Raw genomic sequence first — 24,642 nt, forward strand, 5'->3', positions numbered from 1 at the left:
TACCATATATCTATACCCATACATATATCTATATGAAGCAACAGGATTGTGTGTGGTCACTGTGTCTGCTTTGCTCACAGAACTGCTGGTAATCAGGAACTGGTCTGCTGTAGAATCTGGATAAACTAACAGGCAGGGGAAAAAAGGAAACACAGGAGCCTTTTACCAGGATGAGTAAAGTTTATTTTAGAGACCTCAGTACTAGGAAAGTCTTGCACTGGAAATGTGCATTGCTGAGATATGTTTAGGTAAAGGGAGGAAGCAATGTGAGAAAAAAAAGGCTGAGTTACTGACAATCAGTAAAAACTCAGTTCTTTCTTCTTCCCACTGTTAGGAGGATGCAGGTATTTTAAAAATAACTGTTTACTTTAGCCTCTCTCCTCCTAGTAACCTGAGCTCCCCTCACCATGCCCACCCAATGAACTAAATATTGAAATAAAAATTTTAGGGTAGTGTAGCATTTAGGAAGGGATTTGAAAGAAGTAGCTTTATCTATTTCCTTCAAGCAGTAATGTTCCTAGCTGAAATTTATTCTTGTGAAACACCAACTCCCTGAATTGTTAAGCAGTACATTTCAGCAGTTTCATTGTGATCTATGCTGGCAGTGTTAATAACTTATTGTTAATAATAGAGAAAATACTTTGCTTTGAGACTGTTCTTCCTAAAGCTGAGCTATACTAGACTGCAGTGAAAAAACAGTTGTGACAGTATCCCAGAGAGGAATTCAAGGTAAAATGTACAATTTAATTATTCATGCTGATGACAGCTGATGGTAGGAGTTGATGTTTTAACTCAGCTAATTAAGCAGGGGACAGCAATGCAATGTTCTTGCATTCAGATGCCATCTGACAACTTCAGCCATTAGTAAAGTGGTAGCTCTGGTTAAGGAGTATGTAGGTATGGGGGAAAAAAAATCCCAAAACTGTACTGAGAAACTGCAACTACTTTCTGTTTCTTCTTTCCTTCCAAGCTACGTAAGAATACAGTGATCTCTGCTGTCTGTAGAGCAGTTCTCCAGCAGCCTGATCACAAGTCCAGGATGCCTGGTAAGTAGGCAACAGGAGATTGCCTCTGAGCATTTACCCAAAATGAACACAAATGCTTAAGTTAGTTACTCCTAAGCCTTTCCTTTCATGTGGCCCTAATGTTGCAGGCAGGACAAAGGTACTAGGGAATTTACCATCTGCAGCCTTTCAATAAAACAACATGGCGGCTTACAGCCATGTCATACTTTATGTACTTTACCACCTTGATTACTTTAGGAAGTAAAAAGATAAGAGAAGGGTGGCTTCTTATCTAGAGCAGGCTCTTTGCTGCATATGGCTTTCTGCAATGCCTTTCCTTGCATCCAGCTTCAATTTTTGCTGTAGCTCAGTGGTATTCCAACAAATTCTACGTTTCCTACAAGTTCCACCTGAGCTTGCCTCAGCACCCCTTGAATCAGTTTTTCATAGCATCCAGTGGTTTCTTCCATTTAGACACCTAGATGATATTAGGCTTATATATAAGCAACCAGCAGGAGACAAGAGGCGTTCCAAGGCTTAGCTTGGGAAATGGAGATGTGCAAAAGAAAGCCAGAACACTGCACCAGGGCTTTGGGGGTGGGTTCATGGTGTGGCTTTTCCTCTTCTTGCATGCCAGGCTGGAGGGAAGCAGGACTCAGGGGCCCTGGGCACACCCAAACATGTTCAGCCGTTGGGCTGACCTTGCACTGTTGGCAGCAACACCTCCTTAGCTACAGGTTTTATAGTTAGCTTCCAGTGCCCAAGTACAGGGCCAAAACAAACACTGCCTAAGTGCAGCTTGGTTAAGATCCTCCTCATTCTGAGGGCGCTAGGCAGTGTTTCCCCTTCAGATACAGTACCTCTGTTCTGTACTGGAGGAGGAGGAGTTCCATGAGAAGGTTAAGGTTGTATCTTGCTATGTACAGTAGTATAAACTGCCTGCATGCAGTCCTGCCGATGCAACTGCCTTCCACCCATACACAGGACCCCTACATGGGAAGAAATTGTGAAAGATAGTTGCAGCTTTCCCTGTTGGCAAAAACCCAACTAGCTAGCACAGTTAGTCTCCCTAGAATAAACTGGACCATCCACCAAGCAGGGAGCAGAAATTATGTCTGTTCAGCCTCAGTGCCTGATTAGATCAGTGCTTTGTCCCCATCCTTCAGATGGGCCTGCTACTAAGCCTTATTCTGATGATCACTAAAAACAAGTTCACTCTAATATTTGGGTCAGGTCAGACTAGGAAAAAAACAGGAAAAAAATCTTGGTTGCTCCATCATGCGAGGATGTCATAATAAATGGATGGTTTTTTGGTCTGGTCACGGAACTGCTCCAGCTTTAGGCCAATCCTCAGAAGAACAGCTTCATCCCACCATTTTGCCATGACCTGGGAGAAGATGAGAGGCAGAAAGAGAAGGATGAATGAAAATGAAGCACATACAGATGCTCTTGAAAGCCTTGGGAACAATTTTCTTCCCCTCAAGATCCTCAAAAGATGTTTTTCTCCTTTTACCCCAGTAAGTTATGGCATCACTGTACTTGGGATAAGGCAGCTGTGTGACTTTCAGTTGCAAGAAAATCTTTCCTTTACATGAGATCTGTTTCAAGGGGAAAGGATTTAAGAAGTTACAGAAATGAGAAATAAGAGAGGAAAGGGTAGTGACCAATACTGAGTATTGATCCAAGTAGACAGGGAGACAGAGAAATCTTCTCAAAGATACCCAGAGAGACCTCTGCCATTAGGAGCGAGGCAAATCACCTCCAAATTAAAGCTTTTATTTCCACTACCTGATAGCTCCTCAAGTGACCTGGTTGTGATGCTTCAGGACAAAGCCAGCTGGGAATTTTGTGCCCCAGCATTCACAAAGAGCAAATACTCACCTGGAGGCTAATTGGAAGCCCACCAGTAGAATATCCAATGGGCACCACAATGCCTGGAATCCCAGTGAAGTTACCAAGCTGCATGAACCTAGGGGAAAAAAGCTGTCATCAGTATTCCTGGGGACAGCAGCAAATTAATCTTTTTTTGGTAGAGGCAGCTATGATTAATCTCTCCAGCCTTACAGTCTGAAGTTCTTTTCCAGCTGTTCCCAAACTTTTGTTTCTGCAGTGCAAGTAGCACTTTCCTTACCTCATGGACCGGACTGTGAAGGACATATCACTGCTTCCAGTCAAAAGGTCAGATTCATAAATTCTTGGGGCAGTGCAAGGAACAGCTGTGGAGAAATCACAAAATGACTGAACTTGAAAAGACTTCAGGAAGTCATCTTGTCTAACCTTTGGCTCAGGAATGGTCAACTAGTGCAGGGTGCCCGTGACCATGTCCAAAGAGCTTTTGAATATTCCCAGGGATGAAGATTCCACAGGCTCTCTGGGCAACCTGATGCTGTGCCATGAATACAACCAGCAAGTCTAGAAATATACAGCAGTCTTTCTAATCAGGCTGCATTATCTTCTAAGGGTGCAAGGCAAAGTGCATAAAGGTCATACTCTTAAAATTGAGGTGGGAAAGTGCCTTTTAGCTGTTCTTAAAAGGGACCACAGAGCTGTTGAGGACTGGCCCTTTAGCCAAGAGTGTCAATACCTGGTGTAAGGATACAGTTCACAGTGCTGAAGATCTCTTGCAAAAATCTCATACTCCGAGTTCTCTGTCGATTTGCCTGCAAGCAGAGAGAATACTGTCTGATGGACCTTCTTGGCTCACAAAATTAATGTTTGATGTTGGCAGACTCTGCCCATCAGCATCTCTGCCTTTGCAAAAGAAGACACCATTCCCACAATTCAGAATCAGGGTGCAGGACAGGTGGCACATCCTCTGTGGTGACCTACCACCCAGCATGCTCTCATAGCAGAGGACAGCTGGGTGACATCTTCCCATGGGTATGGGGAGACTAAGAGAAGCCCCTATCCCACCTTTACAGTTTCACTACATGCCTTCACCCCAGTATGTTTCTTACCTTAATATAATCCAGAGCTGTGAACTGGGAAGCCAAGGCCAGGGTAGCCCGAGTTTCCAAATTCTGACAAAAAAAACCAAACTGGTCAAGGCTCTGCTTGCAGAAAACTGAACTGTGGCAGCCCAGGAGCTCTCTTTCAGGACTGCTCTTCTGTACTAGTAGTCATCCAATAGGTAGTTTGTCACAGAAGCAGCAGGAGGACCTCAGGTTTCTCACTGATGCGACATTTGTTCTGTATCAGCCAGAACAACTACTGACACTGCTCCAAGCTGATGCTACTTACCATTTCATGGAAATGCTTATGGAAGTCAGGTTGCAGGAAGTCCCTCATCTCACTGAGAATGCAGATCACATGTGCCACTCGTGCTTCCTCCATCTCTGGAAGAGAGACTTCAACCACACTGGCTCCCAAACTCTGCAGGTGCTTCACCGCTGCATACAGGACAGGTAAAGCACAGACAGCATCCCTGAATTCACCAGACTTCACAGAAGGCTGCAAATCCCCAACCCCTGCAGAATGAGAGACCCCATACGCCATTGCAGGGCATGCACCTTCAGTGCACTGTGTGGTATGCATGGCTGCAGCTGCTTCCCCTAGGGAAATGCTTTCAACCTAACTACATCTCAGTATTCCAACAGGGCAGGGGCTTGCAGACAGGTCTCTAACTTACCTGCTGTATTTCAGGCAAATTGATTTCACCCCTCTAGCCTCTCAGTTAAGCCAAAGAGTAAAAGGACTGACAGTGTTTCCCTGAGCACTTCACAGTGTTCTATCAACATGAAGTGATTATTTAGCATCAAGAAGTTCCCATTCAAAACCTCTTCGGAACCATAATGGTAAAGGCACCAGGGAATACTAAAAAGACCAGGTAAATAGTACAGGACCACTAAATCTTGGTGCATTTTAACAAGGCTGAATACCAAGACTGGGAAAAGTGAATCTTCTGCAGTCTGAAAAGAATCCTCTTCTTTCTGTGACCCCAACTTCTTCTAAACACCCAAGCTTGCCTATGGTCCATCTGTCCTAAGAAAACTCTATAAATGTAGAAGTGTCTCTAGAAATCAGGAGGGTGAAGAAGATCCGGGCAAAGCATGAATACTGTGAACTATCTCTGCTCCAGTGCAACTACCATACCAAGCACTGTAGAGGCTTTCTCTCCTGTCCCCAAGTATTCAGCAGGGTGAATTTTGCTTAGTCTAAACTCTGACAAAGGCACCCTAAAGGCACCACTTGGCCGATTTCAAGGAAATACCAGACAACTAGATATATCACAAAGACCTAGCACTGTATTACTACTAAGCATTTTGTTGTTAAACTAGGCCTTCCCTTAGAAGTCTTTTATATTAAAGCTTGCAGAGTGAGTATTACCAAGCACTGATCTGTCTTTATACACACAGAGGCTGAGTACACTGGACTGCATTCTTCCCTTGTAATCTGACAAGCCTACAACTGCTGAGCTTTTTAACCCTTAACAGTCAAGGGGGGGTTTCCCTAATACAAAGTTACTGCTGTTTATCCTGCCAGACCCCTCCAAGCAACTGCCTTTAGGGACTTCAGGCAAGAGCTATTTAAATGCATGCATAAGAGGAGCACCAAGTGACACCGTAACATCAAGCACAGTAAGAGACTTACAGACTTTCCCTCTTTACCTTTCTCACAGACAGACAGGACTTCAGCATCACATGCCTAAAGAATAAGAGGAAAGAACTTTAGTAACTGCTCTCCTCCTCTTGGTGATGAGCACACTCACCGGGACTTCAGTCCTCATGGTGCTTTCCTTGTTTCTGTCCCTAACAGCAGTGAAACACAGTCCTACAGAACTTAGGTCACATGCTGTAAGACAACAGCTTGCAGGTCACACCCCTAATCAAAAGGAAAGGTCACCTTTTCCAGAGCAGAGAACATTCCTCATCTGCACTGTGCCAGAGCCAGTAAGGGTCTTTTTTGTACCTCTAGGAAGAAATCCTGATCACATTTCTGGGGCTGCATTACAATTTTCAAGCAGTACTATTTTGCAAGCCCAATTTCTACATTTCTACATTTCGTTGGAATAACAAAATAACACTTAGCAGCTACTGCACTGTCACCAAGTAGATATACTCTTTTTCCTCATTTGATTTTAAACGAACTGCCTTTTGTTATCAGTTCAGAAGCATTGCTTCCCACAGAATCAGCAGCAGTCATTATCTTACCTCATGCCTCCAACAGACTCTTACTCAAAAGGCTGCCTTAGGAAAAAAAAAATCTCCATGTTGATGTTTTCACACAGGCTGTATTATCTTCCAACTATAGGATTAAATATGAGAAGCTCTAAAGATGACAGGCAAGAGAACAATGAATGCACTAGGCTCCTTTAAAATCTTATTTTGCAAAGGAGCAGAAAGATAGAGATAAACCAGGCACCTTAAAAAATGTCCAGTCCACTCCCAGTTTTAAGCCTTTCAGATCAGGAGCACACATATCAGATAGGGTTGCTTTGGGCTGTTTTAGTCCTGCAGGAAACAAAGAAGAGTTCCTCCTTTTATTCTAGGATGCCTCTAGGAAAGGAGAGCATCTGGTTTCAGGGAGGGAGAGGGCTCACCTACCATATGGGTAGAGCAGATCTGGCTCAGCAAGGATACTGTAAACAATGGCTGCATCTGCCACTGATGTACAGATAGGGCCTGTAAAAGAGACCAGTTATAAAAAAGTAACAGGAGGTAAATAGTACCTTCCTCCCTAGGTCTTTTATAAGCAGGGATTGCCTCCCCTGTGAGAGCAGCACACAACAAGGTCCCTGAAGTAGAGCAGAAGTCCTCTTACCTACACTGACTGTGGAGTAGGAGAGTGGCAAGCTGCCATGACAACTGATGCGCCCAAATGTACCTGGAAAACAATAAATGGGACTTAGGTGGGTATCAGCAGTCACTAAGAAGAGCCACCTAGATGGCTCTGGTACACCCAGGATGAAAAACAAACCCCTGCCAGTCACTTTTATGTCTGCTGTTTCAGAGCCCAGTCTCTCATCCTTCAGTACCCTGTTCTGCTGACCCCGATCTGTCTCATCTGTCTTACATGAATAGTGAAATTGGTTTCCTTCCATAGGAATTATTTAGTTGAGGGGAAATATGTGCAGGGATATTTTGGAATATTTGTATTTAAATATGCAGAAGCAGCATTTGTGGTGTGGAGGACAGAGAGGCAGGAGCAGGATTATCAACAGCAGGAGACAGCACCCCATGGGAGATCTCACCCACTTCACTGGTGAGACTTCATGCCTAACACCAGCTGTCTTCTGCAAGTACAGTAATTTCACAATTACAAGCCGCACCGTTTTGACTAAAATTTTGCTCCCACACTGGAAATGCAGCTCACACTCAGGAGCAGCTAATATGTGAATAATTTTCTGACATTTTCAACCCTGGAAGTGCAAACCGAGGTGCTGAGTCGAGCAACCTGCCAGTAAAACCCAGCTTTACCCGATTGTTACACATTGGTTACTCTGTTGTGCTGCAGGTGGAGCCAGCTTGTTGCAGGCAGCGTGGGGGGTGGGGAAGGTGGGGGAGCTCCCTCCTTCAGGCAGAGCAGCCCGGGGGAGACCCAGGGGGCCCCCTCCTGCTGGCCCCGCAGCTCGGGGAAAGGCGGGGGGCTCCCGTCCCCTCCTGCCGCTGCCGCCGTGGGTGCCAGCGGGCTCCTTCCCCTCCTGCTGCCACCGCCATGGGTGCCGGCGGGCTCCATCCCCTCCTGCCGCCGCTGCCGGGGGTGCCGGCGGGCTCCATCCCCTCCTGCCGCCGCCGCCGTGGGTGCCAGCGGGCTCCATCCCCGCTTCCCACCACCGCCACAGGTGCCGGCGGGCTCTGTGCCCCCTGCGAGCGAGCCCAGTGGCAGCGGCGGCTGGCCCTGAGCGGCCCCGCCGAGCTGGGCCACCTGGCCCCATCAGCAGCCCCGAGCCCTCACGGCCGGAGCTGAGCCAGTAAACCCCACCATGCCGCGATTCTGTTACTATTTGGCAACTTTGTTGTATGCGGGTCCTCGCTGCAAAGGACAGAGCGGCTTATAATTGGGTGCGGCTTGTGTATGGATAAAGAACGAAATGTTTGCCAACACCCGGCAATGCGGCTTATAGTCCGTGTGGCTTGTAATTGTGAAATTACTGTACTCACATCACCTTTCTGACCAGTTAGATTTTGTCATCATCATGATCATCCTCAGATGAATCAAGATTAGTCGAGTTGACCACATGTGAAGGATGGAAAGAGAGTAGTGGCTGAGTATCTGTTCTTGGATGAAAGGCAGAAAGGAAAGGGTAGAAAGGAAAAGCAGCAGGCATATTTTATTTAGTATTTGATGTAATTAAGTTAGGTTTTTTGAACATCTGTTCAACAGAAGTAGAGAATACTTCCATGCTGCCAGTCTAATCCTCATGACTCTCAGGTGTTATATTTCAGGGTTTCTCTGATCAAATTTTACTTCACAGGAATAAGTGTTTGTGGCATTCTATCTGGAACAGCAAACAAGACAAACACACACCCCTCCATGATTAAAGGGCTCTACCTTTCAGCCCCACCACACCGCAGAACGAAGCAGGAATCCTCACAGAGCCTCCTCCATCTGTGCCAATAGCCACGGGGCAGAGACCTACAAAAAACCCACACATTGGCCTGCGATCAGAGACGCATCATGTTGCCCTGTCCATTCTACCAGCAGTTGTATCCAAGACAACACACAGAGCTCTCTGTTTAGCTAGAGGTTCCCTTCAGCTACTAAACCCAAACCCCCCATAAAAACTAAATGCCTGAGGTACTCTGGCTCAGGATCTTCCTCCCACCAACTGCATTTAGGACCACCTACCTGCTGCTACAGCTGCTGCTGACCCACTGGAGCTCCCACCTGTGAAGTGGTTAGGATTGTAGGGATTCCTAGGGATCTTGTGGTACCTGAAGCAGACAAAGACTGTTTAACCTTTTCTTAGGAGGACTGTGTGCACTACAGGATAGGAAAAGATCCAGAAACACAGTGCAGGGATTCTGATCTCTTGGTAAGGAGATGCTATTTAATCTCAGAAAGTGCCATTGTCCCTAGAAAACAGGATGCAAAAAAGACTTCTGCCTCAGAGTCCAATCTCCTGTGAGCATAAGCTACCCACCCAAAAGAGGCCCCAAAGCAAGAGCAAAGCTCCTTCAGCTCTTGTTGGCAATGGCACCATGCCATTACTCTCTGCTACAGTGCATGATGCAATTCCAAAAGGTGGAGAAATTGGTGGCCAGCAATCCTTAGAGACAAGCAAGTCAGCTATGCCCTTTATTCCCAAGGAGCAGCACCCCACATCTCCAGCCTGGGGCCCTGCCAAGCCACTGGGTATCCAGCCACCCTCCCACAGGGAGGAAATGCTAGAAATGCTGGCACACTGTTGCAGCCAAGGAAGAGCCCTAGTTCCACCCAGCTGCACATGCACCAAGTGTGGCTCTACACAAGGCTTGTAAAGGCCATGAGCACCACTGCTCTGGAACGGAGTTCTCAGCTTGGCTACAGCTGGACAATTCACCATAGTAAGGCAAATTCAGTGAACCTGTTTTAGTTAGGAAGTAAAGCCACTATGTTCCCCTGAGATGACTGTACCTTTTTCTCAATGTTCTAGGCCTTCCACCATCACTGAGGTTGAGCATTACATGACTATTTATTTGTTTTCTGTCACAGCTTTTGTCTACCACTCATCCTATAAACATTCACACCTCCAGGCCTGTAAGGCCTGACAAACACTTGGAGCCTCTCCTTCCTTCGGTTTCAGGAGCCTTCAGGCTTCCACAGCTACTCTAACCCTAAAAGCTACAGTACTAGGTTTTCATACCCCCAGGGTTCTATCATACTTACCTTATCTTCCCTGTGAGTTCTGGACAGTCATAGGTATTTCTAGACTAGGAGAAGAGAGAGGAAAGGGATTTTTACCTATTAGGGTTGCATCCAGTTGTTCCAGTCCCTAGTTCATGCATGTTTGAGACCCCAATAATGACAGCCCCAGCCTCTCGCAGCTTCTTGGCCACAGTAGCATCTTCTGTTTCTGGCTGTGTCCCAAGATACACTGTTCCCACTCGGTGATAGTAAGGTACCTTAGGAAGAAAACACATAATTATTCATTCTAAAACCCTGGCAAAGGAGTACATGCACACTTCAACATCACAACAGATGCCAGACATTAGGATTCATGGAGGCAAGCAATGGCTAGGGAGCACCACTCCAACTTGTCCTCTGTTGGCCTCTGCCAGGGAGAGACACTTAACCCTTCAATATTTGGTCCTTCTCCTGTGCAGAGAAGTCCTTTTCAAACCATGACACAGAAGAGCAGAAACATGTAGGTGGTCAAAGCCTGCCTCCCTTCAGCAATGCAATTGCTATGCCCAGATGCTGAAGATCACCTTGGCCCCACAGCAGACAGCTCTGTGTTCCTTCTTTTTATGGACAGAGCTACAACATTTCAGATCTGCATGCTTTGAAGCCTGGCATCAAAGTTAGTAGAATGCCAAAATAACAGACAGACTTATTTTCAGGGTATGCTAAGTACTCTTTACTTTGAGGCAGCAACAGAAGAAAGTGTACATAAACAGGACTCCCACCATAGGGGTAGGTTTCTGCAGAGCCTACAACAGCCTGATGGGTCTGCCAGAAGCATTTACTGTTAGCTGTTGTTAGACCTCAGGTAAAAATCTTTGTCAGTAGGGATTTTCAAAGTAACTTGTGTATTTCTGGCATGTGTATTTTAAGGTAAGGAGAGAGGGATGCTTTGCTAGTGGAGCAGAGTCAGTGCCTGAGAAATACAGTTACACCCACTGTACATATGCTTTTATACATTCTCATTTCATCATAAGAGACTGTTTCCCACACCCACCCTCTACTCTGCGTGGATTAAAGAGATCAAGATGTGGAACACATCTGCTGTATGCAAGATCCGTCTTCACCTTGCAAAATGTGTTAATCCTACTCACTACAAACTCACATACAACCTCTCACTACAAACATATTCTCAGGCTGCTGCTGACAAGTTGGTCTTAAAACCTTGTCACAGTGTGTTGCCCAGGTTAACCACCTGCAGCAGGAACTGGCAGCTAGACAAGGAAACTCACCACTTTGAACTCTTCTTTCAGGCACACTGGGATGCCATCCAGACAAGACAGGGTACACTTATTCCTGTAACGAGTAGTGGAGGCCTCAGCCATCTGCACAGAGAAAAAGCATAAAGCATATGTTATATATATTTAGCTGAGCTGAAGGTCATCACCAGTATTGGAATGGATATAAAAAATGGCTTTCTTTTCCAGTCTATCAAAGTTTCCTTCATTCACCATATGCTGGTGGGAAACTACAACTTGGAACCATCTACACTAATGGATGCCACGTAAGCACAGAAGCCCTATTATAAACAATCATCCAGCAGAAAACAGATTGCTTTAATGCTACCCCTCTTTGCAGGAAGGAAAGTAAACTTGTTTGTAAACAAACTTCCTCTAAACACAGAGAAAGGAAAAATGTACTTATTTTTCTGTGCATACTGGCCCTTCTAATGGATGCTACTGCCCTTGAGGTGGCAGATGCCTTTCCTACCAGCATTATTTGCTCCTGGTCCCATTGCACTATGGCTCTGAGTGGTGGCGTGGATTTGTCACAGTCCTCCAACATGGCAAGGATGTTCTTGGCTACCTGGGATGGTGTCAGCTTCCCACTCCTACAGGACAGAAGTTAGGAGTTTGTTATAAGACCTCCCCTCACCACATCCACTTGCAGGGTTTGTCTCCCATGCAGCAAGATCGCAGCTGCCACAGCTTTAAGCAAAAAATTAGGTAAGAATCTCAGTGTGGTGATGATCTGAACCACTGTTGACAATCCATCAAGACAGGAGATTCTTTTCGTTAAGGGGAGAATTTGCCTACACAGAATGCTCCTTAGAGGAGGAAAAGCTAGGAGAGTTACTTAGTATTTCTGAGCCACCAGACAGCTAAACAGGAACAAACAGCTGAAAGCTACACTGAGAGTCCACAAGCTCCTGAAAGCTTGGAAGCTATAGAACTCCCGGTATAATGAGAGATCAAACCCCTTTATGCAGGCCTCCTGTTACAGAGAAGAGGCTTCCAGCAGTACTGTCATAGCCTACCTTGAATAAACCTTCCCTCCCTTCTGGCAAAGGCTGTGTTACATCCCAAATGTACCATCTCTGGCTGACACAAAAGCCTTGTGGCCAAGATGCACCTGTAAGACCAGACTGTCAGCCCTTTGCTAGGACTGCAAGAATATTTATCCAAGGGCTCCACACCTGGCATGTGTCCCAGAGGCAACTAGGACTACCAGGTAGCAAATAGCTTATGGAACCCCAGAGTCAGAGGGTTGTTTTCAGGTCTTTCCAAGCAAGACACATTTACTAGGTGAAAGCAGGTGTTGTGCTCAGAGAAGGACAAGGAGCTGGGGAACCAGGGGATTCATCAGAGACCCACAGTGTTCACAACTTGCATAATCCAGATCACCCTTCATCTACTTCTCACTCGTGTTTGAGCAAACACACTATGTAGAAACCTCTCTCAGACAAGACTGACAGTAAGCCAGAGAAAATGGCATTTAAATATCCTTGTAGGGCTTGTAAAGTTGTGCCAGCTCTCCCAGATGACTTTCCTTTGTTATTCTACTAAAGGGAAAGAGCAGCATGAAGTGATGATAAACAATGGCACCTCAAGGACAATGCTAACAGATGCCTGAGAGCCTGTGGAACAGTGGCAGCCCACAGCAGAGGAACATTTGGGACAGGTTGTTTCCAGATCACCATTTCACCTACCGGTAGCATTCCAGATAGTCTTTGATCTCTTTGAAGCTAAACTCGTTCCTAGCAGAATCAGACCTGCAAAGAAAGGATTAAAGGGGCAACTGTGAGCCACCAAAGCCAGGTTTGTTTAGGCCTGTAGACTTCAGCATCATTGTCCACTGCAGACTTGGGCATCACTCACAGCAAACCATGTGGATTGCCAGCCCCTGCATTGCAGCTCAGGCTGTCAGACTCCTTGCACACAAACCAGGCAACAGGTACACTACACATGCCACAGAAATAAGGGATCAGGTTTTGCAGTATGTTCTAGTTTCTTTATATTCTTACTGAAAGAGAGCAGTCATTAAACTGTTCAAATGTAGTCCAGATTTACATTTGCTATTCATCTCTGCAACATTATAGCCTAGCTGGAATATACTTCTGAACCTACTCTGTCAAAAGTTCAATCCAGGTATAGCCAGCAGCACATCTGGCTGCATAGTGCAGGAGTGGGAAAAGGCACCATGCAGCACACACAAGGATTCACATAAGCAAACTGCTTCAGCACCAAGTCAATGGCTCTAGCACATAAGCAGTAGACCATTTCTCATCACTAACAAAGCTAATTTCTTGTGCATAATTTTCTTTAAAACCTGTGTTCCTTCTCTCCTCCAAGTAAACCCGGTGTTCTCTTTGAGATTCCCTGCAGGCTAGAAACAGCACTCCTGTAAAATCTTGAGGAATCTACTTACTGACTAGCCAAACACTAAGTGTACCTGCTCTAATAGTGCAACCAGAGCCCTGGTAAGGGCAGATTTTGGTCTCTCCCCAATAGGCAGACTGCCTTAAGCTTTTCCCTTTCACATTGCTTGTAATTATTGGTGATTTACAAGTTAGAAAAGGCAAGATGACTGACAGTAGTATTTGTTTTGTGAATTGGCTGGGCATGGAAACAAGAATTCAATCTAAATTGCTGACAATGACAACTTCCCACTAACGTAACAGTGCCAGCATGTGTGTTCCTCCTCTTCTCTCTTACACATCACATACTGACCTTGCATCTGTCAGCTGCTTGATCACATCTGAAGGGCTTTTAGCCTCAGAGTTGTCTTCTGTAACCCCTGCAGCAACCTCCGGGATAAACGTGGGATCTTCATGAATATCAAGGGAACGCATAAGCGAGAAGTTGTTCATTCTAAATAAGAGAGAGTCACTGCTGGAGTTTTCAACCTCGACTAGGACTAATTTTTCAGACTGTTCAGAAGGAACCTTACCCAAGAACATTTTGTCTTAGCAGTCAGCTTTCACAGCAGGGAGTTGCAACAGTTACAAGCTAATCTCTCTTGCATATTTCCTAAAGGCAGCATCAAATCTGTTCAAAACAAAGCTTCCTGCCTCTTGACATAAAGCCAGCTGCTGTAAACCTGAGCTGGGAAACAAATGGTGGAAGTTTTTGACCCACTTTAATTAGACCTCCCATACGCAGACCAAAGAAGACAGGAATGGAGAGGAAAATAAAAGGAGAATGTAGTGTAAGTCATACATTCAACCACTAATCCTATTAAAACAAGCACCTCTTCAGACTTTTCAATGACCTGCTTCAACATAGTTTGTAAGCAATCAAATACAACAGGGATTGCAGCATAAATCCATAGCTTGGACCACATAAAGCCAGGAAATCAAACCCGGTCACAGATACCCAGGAATGATCTGTGGTATAACAGCAGTGACACTTGCCTGGGTTTGATTTTCTCAAAAAGCCCACATCCCAAGTCAAATTCAGGGGTGACACAGTTCTCAGTGTCCTGAGATCTGCACAGATGACCCTTCAAATGGTGAGCAAACTATATGAAAAAAGCATGAAGACGTTCCTGAACCTCTTACTCAAGTGTCTCTAGTGCAATGTATACTTGAAATCAGTTTCTGAACAAAATGTAAGAGAAAGAAGAAAGGCTGACCTAAAATAGATAACATAATTAAAAAGAACTTACCAAAACCTCTGAACTTTATGTCTGGCCTCACTTCCCCACTACTGCTATTATTTTAACCCTATCAGTGATAAGCACAGCATATTTGCACATCCACCAGCTTTGAAAAAGACTGTCCATTAACAAAAGAGCAAATGCAAAGGCAAACAAAGGGCAAAAAGAAAAGCTGGCGAATACAATTTCTATGCGCCTGCATGAGTGTGAAAAAAGGTTAATTTCTTCTCATAGAGGCCCACTCAAGTGACAGTAGTTAAAAAAAAATCTAGCAAACATCTTTGAAATAATCTTACTCACTCTCCAAACAAATTATGCAGCTTTTCGCTTTAAAAAATACAGTTTCAGATAACTTATAAGCAGTGTGCAGTGCAAGTACCTTAAACCTAAAAAAAGAAATAAAAGAAACTAGGAGTGGGAGAAAACTCCCCACACTTACCTCATTAAGAATGGCAGTAAGCAGATTTGTCCAAAAGCCTAGGAAAAAAACAAGCAAAAATGTTGGTTTGCAGCAACTTTGACCTGAACACCTTCTTTCACTAGGCAAGAAATGCTGAATATGCTCATAATTGCTGCAGGCTTGGACAACCCTAGAGAGCAAGCAATGCTATGCAGTAAAAAAACAGCACAAACACCCGTATTTTACACCACAAAAAAGGCATGAAATGCTTTCCCCCACCTCTCATATTTATATAATTATAAAAAGAGTATTCTTCTGATTCTTATGTCTTTGTCTTTCCCTGACCCACACAAAAAGTCTGCATCTGCAGCTGCAACACTGTTAGGAAGTATCTATACAGCTCCCATATGTTATTTTCTTCATGTTCCACAGATTATACGAAAAGGTAGGAGCTTATTATTTTATTTACTATTAGGACCTTTCCCATCTTTCAACCAGTTCCCACAGTAAAATGAGTCAGCTTGGAAAAGTGTGAAAAAACTTAGCTCTGTGGTAGCAGATAGCTGAAAATACTCTTTCAATACCCTGGCTCCCAGTGTAGCAGCATCAGCAGTCCCAAAGACACCAGCCTTGTTCTGGACTGTCATAATATCTCAACAATGGACTTCAGAAACACGTGAGATGTACAAATACAGTACAAGTCTGAGACAAGGCTCACACTGCTAGTCCCACAAAGCGGCATGTTACCTCACACATTGCATAAGAATTACAGCACCTTTTTGAAAACACATGGTTCTTAATCTATCACAGCACAATCCCGTAGGAGATTGAGAACCTCACAGGCTCCCTTCCAAGGGAGATGTCGGGAAAGGAAAGAAGCCCTTCACTGTGCACCAGAAGCAGCCACAAAGCAAAAGATAACAAAGTACCCTGGTTGTTAACATCTTGTCAGAAAGTCACTCCTAAGGTATTCTCACAAATAAACACAGCCCATCAAGCTGTTTCACTCCAGGCCCAACCAGACACCAAGCTTTGTAACAGGTGACACAGCTGAAAAGAAACTTTTATGCCTACCTCGCTCAAAAGGAAAAGGCCAAGCAACAGCAAACTCAGCTGCGTGCAGCAGAAGTTGGTGTGAGATGGGCAGTGCCCAGGGGATGCAGGCTTTTGTCCCCCCCGCACGCTGACACCGGAGCGGTCCCACTGCCACAGTGGGATCAGACCGCAGGCTCCCAAACACGCCAGAGCCCCCCCGAGAGGAGCACCGGCGGCAGAGCTGCCATCAGCACCCTGGTGGAGCTGCCCTCAGAGGGTTGAGGGACCCAAGTTCTTCCAAGGAAAGCGGTTAGCAGCTGTATTTCGAGTTTGATATCAGCTTTGGGCTCTCCACACCTGAAGACACACAGGACACCCTTAGCCAGAGGCCAGCGCTCTCAGGGCCTTCAGCATCACACCTGGGGGATCCCGGGGGTACTCGAGTGCACGCAGAGAGCCCCAACCTCCCCGCAGAACCCCACTCCCTCCCGACCCTCCGCCCTGTGATAATTGATAAAAGATTCGTGTAAATCATAAAAGTATTGGGGTTTGTATAAACCAGAATACTAAGGTCTAAAGTGAAGCATAGACACTTAATAGAGAAAAAAATATTAAATCATTCTGTTTTAAATCCCCCTGCTATGAATATTATGTCTCTAAATAATTTGCATCTACTACCAGTTTGTAAAATCAGACATTCCAATAGTCCGATAGATTTTGCAAAATCAGACTTCCTGCCTTTGTTTTATCAATGACCACCTATCTACGAAGACCAGAACTTTCCGATTTCTGCTGATTTTATCTACCAAGACCAGATGGTTTCTATGAGACTGACTCCCAGAGCCTTCCCACGGATGTTTATTTCGGCTACCACTGCTTGCCTGGCAAAATTATGACAGCAAAGAAACAAAAATTATTAATTACAACGAGAAACCATGCTACAAGAAGAAGCTGCAAACCAAGATTCGACGGAGTGTGGGGTAGGCAGTGGCCTCTCACGTTTCCCCAGCGCTGCTTTGCTCTGTCTATACAAAATAAAGCAATCTAAATTTTGCTGAATATTGAGACTTCTGTTTCTCATTTATAACAGCCCTGTTTCCCTCGAGCAACCTCGGGTTTCACTGCCCCGTTTGCCGGCCCGCACTCACCGTGTTGGCCACATGGACGAAGAGGCGCAGCCCGGCGCCGCATAGCCTCGGAGCCCACTGCGGAGAGAAGGCAAGAAGTGAGGTGAGCGTCGGACCCGCTGCCCCGCTCCTGCCGCCCCCCGCCCAGCCCGGCACTCACAGTGTCCCGGGGAGAGTCCGGCGGCCCGGCCTGGCGCGGCCTCCGGCGGTGCAGCACGGCCGCCGCGCTGCCTGTGTGCCGCCGCACGCAGCACAGGTAGGCGGCGGCGGCCGCGGGCAGCAGCGACAGGAGCAGCAGCAGCAACGGCGCCATCGCGGTGCGCCGCTCCCAGCGAGCCCTCCCGCTGCCGGGGGTGGTGCTGTGGCTGGTCCCGCCCGCAGCCGGCCGCAGGCGGCGGGAACGGAGCGGCGTTGCGGAAGACTGACGTCTCGCTATGTCCCGCTTCTTTCAGGCCCTCCGCCGCGCCGGCGGCGCGCGGGCCGGGGGTCCGGGCGTGCAGGAGGCAGACGTGCAGCGGTGGGGGCTAACAGGTCAGCGAGGAGCCCGGGGAAAGGGTCGGGAGGGAGCCTTAGAGGTGTGGATGCTGTCAGAGATGGCGGGAGGCGGGGGAGGGACCCTGCGCTACCTTGTGCTGCCCAGCTCATAGAATAGCTTAGGTTGGAACGTCACCTTGAAGATAATCATATTCCAACCCCCCTGCCATGGGCAGGGACGCCTCTCTCTAGACCAGGTTGCCCAAAGCCGCATCTGACTTTGCCTTGAACACCTCCGGGGATGAGACATCCACAACTTCCCTGGGCAGCCTGTTCCAGTGGCTCACTATCCTCACAGTAAAGAATTTTTTCCTAATATCTAAGCTAAATATACTCCCTTTCAATTTAAACACATTCCCTCTTGTCCTGTCACTGCAGGCTCCTGTGAATAGTCTTGCCCCATCTTTCCTGTAAATTCCCTTCAGGTACTGAAAGGCCTCAGTTAGGTCACCCTGAAGCCTTCTCTTTTCCAGCCTGGACAACCCGAGTTCTCTCAGCTGTAGTTGTCTAGGCTCTGTACTAACAGAAAAATAAATGAAATGCAAATAAAGTGTTTCCTGAGCCTGTCAAAGTGAGCTCCTGCAGCTGCTGCAGAGAGGGCATTGCTACCATGCTCTCCACTCCGTGCGAGCCTTCCCCAGATGCTGCAGTCCCTGTCCTTGGCTTTGTGGTTAGGTGGATGTTTGGGCCAGGGCTGAACTCAGCTTTAACCCCCCTAGTGCCTCAGCACAGCCTCAGGCAGCTCTGTTCGTCAGGACAGCATGACCAAGGGTTGGCCTGTTCAGCAGCCTCTAACTGGTCTGATGCTGAGCATGAATTAAAGTGCTTTCCACTGCCTGGAGGGTTATATTAAAAGGGAATACCTAGGCAATCCATCCTGCCCGCACAGTTTCCTTAGCTGCTGGAAATCCTCACCTCAGTCCCTCGGCTGTTTTGGGTCCTGTGGGCTGATGAGCTACTTCTTGCGCTCAGTGTGCACATTTCCCTGGGAGGAGAGGGCAACAGTAGCACAATACGTAGCATTTGAGTCCATGTGCAAGGAAAAGTTTTGCCCACTTGTATGTGACTTGTTTTGTATTCATTTTGACATATTGTGCTCCATAATAAGGATTGTAATGGTGGTAGCAGTCACAGTGGCCTATGGTGGAGGTCTGGCTTAGCTTTAAGTACAGAAAAGCTGGAAAGCATCTCGTTGGGAAATTATGTAATAATAGATTGTGACAAACATTTCTGGTAGCCTAAAGCATATTCCTTGGCTCTATTACTTATATATTTTTAAAAATGACTCAAGCTGAAAATCAAACTGTCTAAAGGAATGCAAAATACCAACCTAATTATTAGATCATGTTCCTTGTACTGTCTGTTGCAATGACTCAGGGCATTTTTGTGTGTGTAAGTTTCTGAATATGCTTTAATTTAATGGAATTTCTATAACACTGGGATCTTTGCTGTCCAGAAGGGTAAACCAGCTTCTGCTGAAGGCTGCTGTGCTTTTCCTGTAAGACACATGTTTGGCAAGGATTTTTCTGGGCAGGACCATTTCTAGTGTAGGTGTGTATAGAAGTGCATTGGGTGACTGTAAGTGTAACAAATAGTTTTTATTCCTAGGCATTAAACTTCGTCCCTATCAATTAGAAGGTATAAACTGGCTGGTGCAATGCTATGAAGTCCAGCATGGCTGTATCCTGGGTGATGAGATGGGCCTTGGAAAGACTTGTCAGGTATGTCTTCTTCTTCTTCTGGAAAATTATCTTTGCTTAAAATTTTGGGGTTTTACCCCAGAATTTCTGCAGAATGAAAAAGAAAAAGCACCCTAATGATTACCTCCCACCCCTTCAGAATTCCATACTCAAGTGAGAGCTTGTTGTCTCTTTCAGTCCTTAACCACTTAAAACAAGTCCTGAGTTACATCCTGAGTACAGTAATTTCACGACTATAAGGCGCACCCTTTTGACTACAATTTTCCCTTGAACCAGGAAGTGCACCTTATAGTCCGGTGCACCTTATCTGATGTACAAAGTTTGGAAATTTGCGAACCCGGAAGTGCGATCTGCGAGCTGAGCCGAGACCTGCCGTTGCTGCGGCCGTGCGGGGGGAGTCGGGAACCGCGGGAACTGCGGCTGCCTGGTGGGGGAAACTGCGAACCGGCATGGCCGCCGGCTGGGGAGAAGCAGAGGGAAGCGGCGTGGCCGCGGGGAAGCGCCAAGAAGCGCCGTGGGAAAGCGCCGAGAAGCGGCGAGAAAGTACCGGGGAAAGCACTGAGAAGCGGCGAAAAAGCGCTGTGGGAAAGCGACAAAAAGTGGCAAAAAAGTGCCATGGGAAAGCGCCGAAAAACAGCGAAAAAGCGCTGCAGGAAAGTGCCAAAAAGTGGTGGAAAAGCGCCACAGAAAAGCGGCAAAAAAGCGCCGCGGGAAAGCGATGAAAAGTGGCGAAAAAGCGCCACGGGAAAGCGCCAAAAAGCAGCGAAAAAGCGCTGCAGGAAAGCGCCAAAAAGTGGCGGAAAAGCACCATGGAAAAAGCGGCAAAAAAGCACCACGGGAAAGCACCAAAAGGCGGTGAAAAAGTACCAAAAAGCGGCGAAAAAGCGCCGTGAAATGCGGCGAAAAAGCACCGCAGGAAAGCACCAAATAGTAGCGAAAAAGCGCCGCGGAAAAGCGGCGAAAAAGCGCTGCGGGAAAGCACCGAAAAGCAATGAAAAAGCGGCGAAAAAGCACCGCAGAAAAGCGGCGAAAAAGCACCAAAAAGCAGCGAGAAAGCGCCGCGAAAAAGCAGCTAAAAAGTGGCGAAAAAGCACCTCGGAAAAGCACCGAAAAGCGCTGCGGGAAAGTACTGAAATGCGCCGCGGGAATGCACCGAAAAGCGGTGAAAAAGCGCCGCGGGAAAGTGCCGAAAAGCGGTGGTAAAACGGCAAAAAAGCACCGCGGGAAAGCACCAAAAAGTGGCAGAAAAGCGGCGAAAAAGCGCCACGGAAAAGCAGCGAAAAAAGCGCCTCGGGAAAGCGCCGAGAATCGGCGCCAAGGCTGGCTGGGTGGAAGCCAGGATGCAGCGCAGCTGCGCGGTGGGAGCCGTGAGCCGTACCAACCAGCGCCAGGGGCGGGCGGGAGTGCCAGGGCCCACTGCACGGGGAGAGCGCCTGGGGCTGGGTTTAAAGGCTACACTGATCTTTGAAAAATGTTTGCAAATTGAGCACCTGTCAGTAATTCGTTACTTCGTTGCATGCCGTGCGGCTCCTCGCTGCAAAAAAGTAGTGCACCTTATAGTCCGGTGTGCCTTATATGATCAACAAAGTTGCAAAAGTTGCCAACTCCCGGGGGATGTGCCTTATAGTCCAGTACGCCTTATGGTCGTGAAATTACTGTAACTCTAAATAGGTTTCATAGTTTTGTAAAAGGATGAGTGGCCATTTGATCCAAACACCTTAATGCATAATCCATAGTGTGCAGAATTGAAGGCACAATACACAACCAGTATAGGGAAGATAATGTCCTTTTGATGCACCTGCAACAAGGGAATTTTTGTGTTTGTCAACACATGGATTAAAATTTATAGGTCTAATTTTTTCAGAGGTTTGTTGGATTTTTTTAAAAGTTTTTCAGTGGGTTTAAGTTTTGTTGGAAAATGACTATGCTTTTGATCAGCTGATTTTATTCAATAGATCTTAAATTACAAATAGTTTTAAAAAGTGATGCACAGTAGACCTGGTTTGTGACTGTGCAAGAAAGGCCTTTGGAAAGGGGCTTCATATATTGAGGTCATGTTTTAGAATCTAAGGCTTTTTGTCTCTGTTATAAACGGGTCAGGAGACCTGCTCCTTTGTAAGGCCTTTATTAGAGGTCAGCTTTGGGTGGGGAACCCGAAGGGCTGCACACACCTCTGCTGTTCCCTTTGGACAACACGAAGGAGGAGGAGTGCAGTTTTGTCCTAAGGCAGAGCTGGGCCTTCCGTCCTCACGGGGTCCATAGGAAGACTGTTCTGGCTTGTAGTCAAGGGGGAGGTCACGTTGATAGGGTGCTCTTCAGGTCATAGTGATGGAACAAAGCAGCTCGAGATGATAAATTCATGTTCTGCGCTGTTTTCTTAACCTGGGAATGCTATTTTCAGTTCCAGATGCTATTTTGGGCTCGTTGTTTTAAGGGGTTTTTAGCACCAAATAGTGTCCCAGTGTTCTTTGCACTCCTTTCATTGGTGTACGGCTCGATAACGTCACCCTCCTCACAAGTGCCATTTTAGGGGAGCAGCAGAGGCATTACCTGACGGAAGGGAAAGGGCATATAGGTGAGACAATTGGGGAACCAAAACATTAGCAGCATATGGTAAATATTAACAACAATTACATTTAAGTGGGTAAACATACACAAACAACAACCAATTCATCAACAACTAACCCACAACAGTCTGTATCCCACTTGATATGCTATTAACTCTGATTTGTGATAATGAACCTATGGAAATTAGATGCAAAGCTCAACAAGGAGACAGCTTATGTAGGATCAGTCTATCAGGTTGAACCCTTCCCTTGTTTTAAAAAAATACTTTCCTTACCTTTTAGACCATTTCTCTACTTCTTTATTTGACAAAAAAAATATCCAACAAAGAGAGATTTCTGATTCTTTGTCCTCTGTCAGTTCTGGGCAACTGGAAGGAAGAACTGGAGAGGTAAGTTTCAACAGTTGCCTGGTTTACTATATTATTGCTCAGACTTGCAATTGCAAAGTTTACAAGTTGCAAGATTGCAAAGATGGGTTTCAAATATGTTCACTCCAAAACTTTCTTTTTATCCTTTCAAAGGGATAAAAAGTAAAAAGGGAAGCTACTGCTAAACCAACAAATCAATGCAGAGTATGCAAGTCAATGCATAGTCTTTACAATACTGTGGTATACATGAATCCATCCGTCCTATATTATTGGCTGACTTTCAGTCCAAATGCCTCCACTGGCTCCTTGCTTTTAATTGATTTATAACCCTCCCTACTCAGCCTCTCTTGGGCAAAATCTACTGAAGACAGCCAGGATCTTTATAATGAAAGGTAAGACCCAAGTTGGGGGGCATGCTCACATATGCACACAAAATACATCAAACCTGTGCATGCAACCCATCCTTACTGGGGTGACTGTGCTGATGGTGTATCTCCTGTGCCTGAAATACGTACCTTTGTGGTCTGTAGCCCACAGATTCCTTTTAAGAGGAGGGGCTGGAAGTTAAAGGTTAGAACAGAAGTCTGTGGGGCCGTCAGCTGATGCTGTCTCTCAGCATCTGAAGTCATCCGGGTTACATTTGGAAGTGAACTGACCTGATTTGGATAGACTTAGGGTTGGAATAGTTGGGAGAAAGTGCATTTCTTTATAGATCAGCAGTGCACCTTTCCAAAAGGAATGTTAGGTAAATAACAGTAGTGGAATTAAATAAGGAAAATTTTTATGGTCCCAACAATTGGGACTGTTTTTATCTGCTTTTTGACTGAAAGAATATATTTTTGAGGCCCTGACTTGGGCCTCTTTGCGGAAGACATTTTTTTAGTCTTTATTTTAGTATGATTCAGGCCAATTCTTTGGCCTCATCTGGGCCTCATCTAGCCATGTAGCCAACTGTATTCATTCACCTATTTATGAACTTTTTTCAGTTCAGAATAGCAGTTAGGTCATAAGACTGGTTTTCAATCATCTGCCTTTGACTCTGGCACCTAGAAGAATGCCAGTTTATTTAGGACTTGTCCAAACCAGAGCCAACTGCTGAAGTGCCAACCTGAGGTGAAAATGATGAGGGAGTGAGATTCAAAAGCTGCGATCCGTACACATCTCAGAGGAGTATAGGGTGTTTGGATAGGAATTCCAATTATCTGTGCTGTAGTTGTGTTTAATAATGGGGTCCAGGGTCATAAACACATGAAATACTTAGCTTGGCTCACTTTCTCTTAACAACAGGTTTGGTCCAGGTCTTTCTTTCATAACGTATGTAGGCAGCAAGGAAGAGCAACCCAAACTGCAGGAGAGTCTGAAAGAGGACTCTCACTTCTATGCATTCCTGACAACATATGAGGTATGTGATGTCTTTGTCACTTGAAAAGGGGGGCTCGAGTTTTCCCTTGTCTTTTTGATTCCTCTGTACCACCCAGTTCATACCTTGTCAGCCCACAAATTTTCTCAGTTTTACCTTTCCAATTCTCTCCCCATCTCTTCCTAGGTGGAGAGCGAGTGAGAAAGGTGTATGGTGATAAACCATGACATGCTGAAGGTGTCATGTAGCTGTTATGTTTTTTTCCTCAGATACTAAGTGCCTTCATTCCACTCTGCTCCATTTCACCATAGTTTGCAAACAGACAGAAAAATGCTCTGTTTCTTAACTGATGTATTTACTTAAATCATAAATCACAGTTCATTTTCTTTCATTTCAGATTTGCCTGAAAGATGCAGCGTTTCTAAAGTCGTGAGTCTGGTTTTAATTTCTTCAGATTTTAGTTCTACATGTCTGTCAGCGATTTGTATGTGCAAGATTCTGTGTTGTTTCACAAGAGACAAGGATGTTCTTGGCTTGTGTTTAGAACTTTTCCAACTTTCAGTCTTTAACGTCAGCTAAAATATATGTGAACTTCCCCCAAGGATAGTTTTCAAGCCAACTCAAAGCAATATGACACATAATGACTTACAGCAGTACATTAAGTATCAGTCTAGCAGAGGACATCCTCAAGAGCTTCAGGTTATAAAGGTATTAGTTGCAAAATTCACTGAAACTGACCTGTATTATAACAATGATAATGTGCTAATACCATGTCCTGAAGTTTATACCTCCAGTCAGAACTGTGGAGGACTTATGAAGCATTAAGGCTTCTACAAAGACTGATTA

The 24,642-nt window shown here is 45.7% G+C and overlaps 2 protein-coding genes across 2 annotated transcripts in view; one reads left to right on the forward strand and one right to left on the reverse strand.

Annotated features, from left to right (window-relative positions):
* Positions 1-160: 160 nt before the first annotated feature.
* Positions 161-17,608, reverse strand: LOC116992673 (fatty acid amide hydrolase-like). Its single transcript, XM_033052516.2, has 20 exons — positions 17,428-17,608; positions 17,289-17,345; positions 15,145-15,182; positions 13,778-13,918; positions 12,757-12,819; positions 11,538-11,658; positions 11,060-11,152; positions 9,888-10,048; positions 8,793-8,878; positions 8,496-8,579; positions 6,765-6,827; positions 6,548-6,625; positions 6,366-6,454; positions 5,612-5,648; positions 4,245-4,393; positions 3,962-4,024; positions 3,589-3,664; positions 3,136-3,220; positions 2,886-2,973; positions 161-2,391 (listed from the first exon to the last, which is right to left on the reverse strand). The coding sequence occupies exons 1-20, from the start codon at positions 17,578-17,580 to the stop codon at positions 2,281-2,283; spliced, it is 1,836 nt and encodes a 611-aa protein (XP_032908407.1). The 5' UTR covers positions 17,581-17,608; the 3' UTR covers positions 161-2,280.
* A 28-nt stretch (positions 17,609-17,636) lies between these two features.
* CHD1L (chromodomain helicase DNA binding protein 1 like) overlaps positions 17,637-24,642 on the forward strand; it is a 32,553-nt gene continuing 25,547 nt past the window's right edge. Inside the window, exons 1-5 of the mRNA XM_033052515.2 lie at positions 17,637-17,798; positions 19,410-19,522; positions 22,351-22,457; positions 23,724-23,838; positions 24,194-24,225. Coding sequence (XP_032908406.1) covers positions 17,702-17,798; positions 19,410-19,522; positions 22,351-22,457; positions 23,724-23,838; positions 24,194-24,225 — 464 coding nt within the window. The 5' untranslated portion in view covers positions 17,637-17,701. The remainder of the gene's footprint in view (positions 17,799-19,409; positions 19,523-22,350; positions 22,458-23,723; positions 23,839-24,193; positions 24,226-24,642) is intronic.

The sequence above is a fragment of the Catharus ustulatus genome, chromosome 2 (assembly GCF_009819885.2).
Source record: "Catharus ustulatus isolate bCatUst1 chromosome 2, bCatUst1.pri.v2, whole genome shotgun sequence".
Classification (NCBI taxonomy): domain Eukaryota; kingdom Metazoa; phylum Chordata; class Aves; order Passeriformes; family Turdidae; genus Catharus; species Catharus ustulatus.

Excerpts from the sequence above, each read along its gene's own strand:
- LOC116992673 (XM_033052516.2), bottom strand. The coding sequence starts at position 17,580 with ATGGCGCCGTTGCTGCTGCTGCTCCTGTCGCTGCTGCCCGCGGCCGCC. Across the intron at positions 8,879-9,887 it reads ACTGGATGCAACCCTAATAG|GTACCACAAGATCCCTAGGA; the intron begins GTAAAAATCCCT and ends TGTCTGCTTCAG. Across the intron at positions 8,580-8,792 it reads AGCAGCAGCTGTAGCAGCAG|GTCTCTGCCCCGTGGCTATT; the intron begins GTAGGTGGTCCT and ends GGTTTTTTGTAG.